Source organism: Zosterops lateralis (assembly GCF_965231275.1).
Source record: "Zosterops lateralis genome assembly, chromosome: 24".
Classification (NCBI taxonomy): domain Eukaryota; kingdom Metazoa; phylum Chordata; class Aves; order Passeriformes; family Zosteropidae; genus Zosterops; species Zosterops lateralis.
The window spans coordinates 5,177,822-5,184,616 of record NC_139784.1 but is presented as its reverse complement, the minus strand read 5'-3'; the positions used below and the strand labels follow the sequence as shown (position 1 = coordinate 5,184,616).

The window sequence follows — 6,795 nt, the reverse complement described above, 5'->3', positions numbered from 1 at the left end:
GTTTCCCCCATTACAGAGAATTTCTCCCCTTTACAGCGAATTAAGGAATTCAGCTCCTCGGGAGGCTCAGGCAGACCCGGATTTCCCTCTGAGCAGTTCCTGGGAGCGGCTCCTCACCCAGTGCACAAACCCTGTGCTGGAACCCTGGGCACTGAGTTCAGGATTTCTGTGCTGAGCCCCAGAAAACACCAAATTTGATCTGAACCCATGGAAAAGGCTTCCAAAATTGAGTGATAGCACTGGGATTGTGGGTGTGTGGTTTGAATAGAAGTGTGTGATAGCACAGGGTGGAAAACTTAGAATTTAAGGGTTTAGAATATAGTAATATATATATATATATATAAAGCAAGATGGAGGATTTAGGGTGAATTCTTATTTTTCACCTTCTTCTTCATGGGTTTGGGTGGTATTTTATATCTGCATTGTGGGCCACGGGTGGTTGGTTGTTGGGTTGAAAGTAAAAATAATTTAGGTGTCATTTCATAATTGGACAATTTATGTTTAAAAGACCTTGGAAAGAGTGAAAGAGCCATTTTCTACCTCGTTAGCTGGAACTCACAACTTGTGAGAGTGTAACATGGATAAGAATTAATAAACAACTGAGTCCAAACACAAACTGAGTCTCTTGAGCGTTTAATCCCGGCTCTGACAGAAGAAAAGAAGATAATAAACTCACATCACTGCACTTTTCTGGGGCCTTGGTGAAGCTCCCACCCCACACTCCCTGCCCAGCACAACTTCCCATGTCCCACAGCAGCTTCTCAACCTTCCCCTGAAGGATTTGGGCTGGAGGAAGAGGAAAAGGAGGAGAAAAGAGGAGCTGAACCTCTTGATGTGCAGTGAAACGCTCTCCCCTGAGCTGTGCCCCCTCCTCTCCATGGGCATTCCCAGTGGGAATCTCCCTGCTCATCACCATCCCAGCGAATCTCTCCTAATTAACACCAGGACAAACCCCAGATCCTCCCAAAATCCTCATCCCTTTCCTCACCAACACCCCCTGATGCTGCTCTGCCCTGCCAGGTGTCTTCCCTCTGCCCACACACATCTCCAGAGGGGAAAACCTGGGAATTCTGGGCTCCTGAGCACATTTTTGGGGATAAAAAGATGGAAAAAGGGGAGGGGGCACCCGGATTTGAACCGGGGACCTCTTGATCTGCAGTCAAATGCTCTGCCCCTGAGCTATACCCCCAGCTGGGCAAAGTGACCAGGTGAGGCTCCTTGTGGCCAGGTGAGGCTCCAGGTGAGGTTCCTTGTGGCCACTGACGTGGCTGTGTCACATTCCAGGGCTGGTTGTCACATCCCAGCCCTGCCTGGCACTCCCTCAGTGCCCTCAGCCCCACGCCAGGGCTCTCACCACACTCCTGGTGCTGAATTCCCACCTGATTCCCACTAAAAAAAAACCCCAAATATGGACAAAAGGAACATTTCCAGCACTGACTTCAAAATGTCACGGCAGGCTCAGGGCTGAGCCTCTGTTTGGTCTCAGGAATTGCTGCCACACCAAAAATCCACCCCAAAATGTTGAATCCAGCTCTGAAACAATGGAGAAAGTCTTCAAAAAGTAGGAATGTTAAAAGTGATTCACAGGAGCAGCTTTGTTGGGGGTGGTTCTTTACATGAAGCAGGTCCCTGCACCTCTGGTTTGATGGTCCCTGCACCTCTGGATTGATGGTCCCTGCCCCTCTGGTTTGATGGTCCCTGCCCCTCTGGGATGATGGTCCCTGCCCCTCTGGGATGATGGTCCCTGCACCTCTGGGATGATGGTCCCTGCACCTCTGGGATGATGGTCCCTGCCCCTCTGGGATGATGGTCCCTGCCCCTCTGGGTTGATGGTCCCTGCCCCTCTGGTTTGATGGTCCCTGCCCCTCTGGGATGATGGTCCCTGCCCCTCTGGTTTGATGGTCCCTGCCCCTCTGGGATGATGGTCCCTGCCCCTCTGGGATGATGGTCCCTGCACCTCTGGTTTGATGGTCCCTGCCCCTCTGGTTTGATGGTCCCTGCCCCTCTGGGATGATGGTCCCTGCCCCTCTGGGATGATGGTCCCTGCCCCTCTGGGATGATGGTCCCTGCCCCTCTGGGTTGATGGTCCCTGCCCCTCTGGGATGATGGTCCCTGCCCCTCTGGTTTGATGGTCCCTGCCCCTCTGGGATGATGGTCCCTGCCCCTCTAGGATGATGGTCCCTGCCCCTCTGGTTTGATGGTCCCTGCCCCTCTGGGATGATGGTCCCTGCACCTCGGGGATGATGGTCCCTGCACCTCTGGGATGATGGTCCCTGCCCCTCTGGGATGATGGTCCCTGCACCTCTGGGATGATGGTCCCTGCACCTCTGGGATGATGGTCCCTGCCCCTCTGGGATGATGGTCCCTGCCCCTCTGGGATGATGGTGGCTGCTTGGGGAGACAGGAATCCCCTCCCCTGCAGGTTTGGGATGTTGGGATCACACCCAGAGCCCTCCCAGGGAATGATCCACGGGCTCCCTCCTGCTCCAAAACCCTGTGGAGAGACCCTCAGGATGTGCAAAACCTCGGCTGAGTTTCTTCCTGCTGCTGCAGCCGGCTCTGGGATATCCAGGAATCCACTGAGAATGGTCAGAGAGGTTTAAAAACCCCTCCCAAAGCAGGGCCAGGGGTCTGTGCAGCCTCACCTGGGGGGGTTCTGCTGAATCCCAGAGGGGTCACTGCCTTCCCTGCTGGGGGCTCGGCACAAGAACATTGGGAAAGGCAGAAAAATATCAGGAATGGCAGAAAAATACCAGGAATGGGAAGCATAGGAATATCAGGAATAGCACAAACCCACCAGGAATAGCACAGAAACATTGGGAATGGGCAGCACAAAGGCATCAGGAATGGCACAGAAACATTGGGAATGGCACAAAATCTTCAGGAATGGCACAGGAATATTGGGAATGGCACAGGAATACCGGGATTGGGTGGCACAAAGGCATCAGGAATGGCACAGAAATTGGGAATGGCACAAAACCATCAGGAATGGGTGGCACAAAGGGATGGGAATGGCACAAAACCATCAGGAATGGCAGAGAAACATCAAGAATGGCACAGGATCATCAGGAATGGCACAGAAACATTAAGAATGGGGGGCACAAAATCGCCAGGAAAGGCACATAACTATTGGGAATCTCCAGAAGTGCAGCTGGAATTGCAGTGCTGGGAGCAGCCCCTTTTTCCTGCCCCGGGATTTGGGGTCAGGGTGGGTGTTCCAGGCACCAAAAACCCCAAAAGCAGGACAAAGCCACCCCGTTGTCACCTGTGGGCCCAGGGATGAGGCTCCAGGAATCACAGCTCCCACCCAAACCATCCCTCCCTTTGCTCCAGAACAGCAGGAAAAGCACAAACAGCCCCAGGTTTCCCCTGGCCATCCCTTCCCACTCTGCTCCTGAAGGTTCTGAGCTGATCCCAAGCTCAGCCCAAGCTCAGCTCAGGCTCTCCAGGTGCAGCTGGCACCACGTTTCAGCTCCAGCCACTCCTGAGGGGACAGCAGTGGCCTCCCCGTGTCCCCAGCAAGGGACATTGCTCAGCTCCCACTGTCCAGCAGGAACCCTGCAGCTCTGGGGGCAATATTTCACTCTAAATAGGCAAATTTGCCCATTCTGGAAGAAAATCCCAGGAATTCTCCAATTCTGAGCTGCCCCAGACCCCTCCCAGCTCCCCTCAGACAAGGCATCAATTCAAGGTCACTAAAATTTGAACCTTTCCAGGGATTCTTCAGGAACCTGCCTGAAAAACACAACTATTAAACCCCCCCAATCCCATTCTCCAGCTGGAGCTCCATAAAAACTCAATCCCAGCACAATCCTGCTCCTGGTTTGGCAAGAAAAAGCAGCGTGGAGTTGGTAGAAGGAGTTTTATTTTGTGTCCTGGCAGGTCAGGGCGGGGATCAGGCGATGCTGCCGGCGTTGGAGGCGATCCTGGGCCACAGGTCTGCACATTCCTTGGCCACGGGGCCCGTGATGGCTGAGCCTGGAAAACAGGGACACCACGGGGTCAATTCCTGCCTCAGAGGGTGGGGTGGGATTCCCAGGCTGCCCCTGGATCTCTGGAAGTGTCCAAGGACAGGCTGGATGGGGCTGGGAGATTCAGGGAAGTCACAGAATCACCAGGTTGGAAGAGACCTTCAAGATCATCGAGTCTAATCCAGCTTTAACACCTTGGCAACATCAAATTTTTCTTTAAACACATCAAGGGATGGTGATTCCATCACCTCCCTGGGCAGACCATTCCAGCATTTCATCACTCTTTCCCTAAAACCTTTTTCCCAATATCCGGCCTAAATTTCCCTTGTGACCACTCAGGAGGAAATGACCTTGTGGAAATGGTGCTGTGAGCACAAAGAACAGAATCTCCAGGTTGGAAAAGACCTTTAAGATCAAGTCCAACCCAGCCTTGACACCTCAACTAAACCCTGGCACTGAGCTCCACATCCAGTTTTTATTTCAACACATCCAGGGATGGTTTATTTTATTTAAACACATCCACCTCCTCCCTGGGCAGACAATTCCAGCACTTCATCACTCTATGAATAAAAAACTTTTTCCTGAACTCCTATCCAGCCTAAATTTCCCTTGATGCAGCTCAAGGCTGTGTCCTCTGTCCCCAGCTGAGCACAGCCACCTCTCAGGGAGTTGTAGAGAGTGACAAGGTCACCTCTGAGTCTCCTTTTCTCCAGGCTGAACAGCCCCAGCTCCCTCAGTTGTTCCCCACAGGGTTTGTGTTCCCAGCCCCTCACCAGCCTCGCTGCCTCAGGATGTCCCTGGGATGAGTTTCCAGCTCCCTTCCCACCAAACCAGTCTGGAATTCTGTGATTTGGAGCTCACAGGGCCTTCAGGGCAGCATTTCCCACCCCAAAAACCCCATTCTCTGAGGGGGAATCTCGAGTCCAGCAGAGCTCAGCCCTGTGGCACTGCCGTGTTCCCAGGGGGACACAACTCCCAGTCCCAGCTGCACACCAATTCCCAAAAGGACACAATTCCCAGCAGGACACCAATTCCCAGTCCCAATTCCCAGCAGGACACAACTCTCAGTCCCAGCAGGACACCAATTCCCAGAAGGACACAATTCCCAGTCCCAATTCCCAGTAGGACACAATTCCCAGTCCCAGCAGAACACCAATTCCCAGCAGGACACCAATTCCCAGTTCCAATTTCCAGCAGGACACGATTCCCAGCAGGACACATCTCCCAGTCCCAGCTGGACACAATTCCCAGCCCCAAAAGGACAAAATTCCCAGTCCCAGTAGAACACCAATTCCCAGTCCCAGCAGGATCCATCTCCCAGTCCCAGCAGAATACAATTCCCAGTCCCAGCAGGACACAATTTCCAGTCCCAATTTCCAGCAGGACACAATTCCCAGCAGGACACATCTCCCAGTTGAACACAATTCTCAGCAGGACACAATTCCCAGTCCCAGCAGGACACGACCCTCAGTAGAACACAATTCCCAGCAGGTCATGACTCTCAGTCCCAGCAGAACACCAATTCCCAGCAGGACACCAATTCCCAGTCCCAAATCCCAGCAGGACCCAATTCCCAGCCCCAACGGGACCCAATTCCCAGCAGAACACAACTCCCAGTCCCAGCAGGACACAATTCCCAGTCTCACCTTTCATCTCCCCTTTGTTGTTGACAATGACCCCCGCATTGTCCTCGAAGTAGAGGAACACCCCGTCCTTCCTCCTGTAGGATTTCCTCTGCCTGATCACCACTGCCGGGTGCACTGCCAGGGAAAGGGGCTCAATCCACACACATCCCACAAAACAGCAACAGATCCCACAAAATACAACCTGGGGTTTGTTCTGCACCTCAAATTTGTGGTGTTTTAGTAAAAAAAGTTATGTTTTGTAGTTGACACTGAGTATGAAATACCTGCAGCTGCATCAAGGCTTGGAAAATCCAGGGTTTTCCTACTTTCTTACCTTTGTTTTGAAATAAATTATTAATTCACAAAAAATATTCAGCAAAAACTCCTCTGGAGCAGGAGCAGATCCATGGCAGAGGGTGGAGCTGGATGGGAGTCCAGGTCCCTTCCCACCTGGATCATTCCATGATTCCATAACTTTTAGTTTTTATTGATTTTTAAAATTTATTTAATTTTTAATGATTCCATAAATTTTAATGTACAGATCCACCCTTGTTTTACTGATGGGCAGCTGGACTCAGGAGGGGATTGAGGGAAGGAATTCCATAATCATGGAATTCCATAATTCCCTAGTTTTTAATTTTACATCTTTACGTGACATCACTCCTGTTTTACTTATGGACAGCTGGACTCAGGAAGGGATTGAGGGAAGAAATTCCTTATTAATGGAATTCCACAATCCCATAATTTTAAATTTTACAGATCCATGTGGCATCACTCTTGTTTTACTGATGGAGAGCTGGATTCACGGAAGGAATTCCATAATCATAGAATTCCGTAATTCCCTAATTTTTATTTCACAAATCCATCTCCATCCATCTCTTTTCTTTTACTGATGGGCAGCTGGACTCAGGAGGAGATTGAGGGAAGGAATTCCCTAATCATAGAATTCCACAATCCCATAATTTTTAATTTTACAGATTTATATTACATCACTCCTGTTTCAGTTATGGACAGCTGGAGTCAGGAGGGGATTGAGGGAAGGAATTGCATAATCATAGAATTCCACAATCCCATAATTTTTAATTTTACAGATTTATATTACATCACTCCTGTTCTACTGATGGGCAGCTGGACTCAGGAGGGGACTGAGGGAAGGAATTCCAGCCTGGCACAGGTTTCCCAGAGCAGCCGTGGCCACC

The 6,795-nt window shown here is 51.0% G+C and overlaps 1 protein-coding gene across 1 annotated transcript in view; it reads right to left on the bottom strand.

Annotated features, from left to right (window-relative positions):
- Positions 1-3,847: 3,847 nt before the first annotated feature.
- The window catches only part of RPL23 (ribosomal protein L23), a 4,155-nt gene continuing 1,207 nt past the window's right edge, over positions 3,848-6,795 (bottom strand). Inside the window, exons 4-5 of the mRNA XM_083877587.1 lie at positions 5,618-5,731; positions 3,848-3,978 (exon numbers count right to left, since the gene is read on the bottom strand). Of these exons, the coding sequence (XP_083733713.1) occupies positions 3,896-3,978; positions 5,618-5,731 (197 nt within the window). The 3' untranslated portion in view covers positions 3,848-3,895. The remainder of the gene's footprint in view (positions 3,979-5,617; positions 5,732-6,795) is intronic.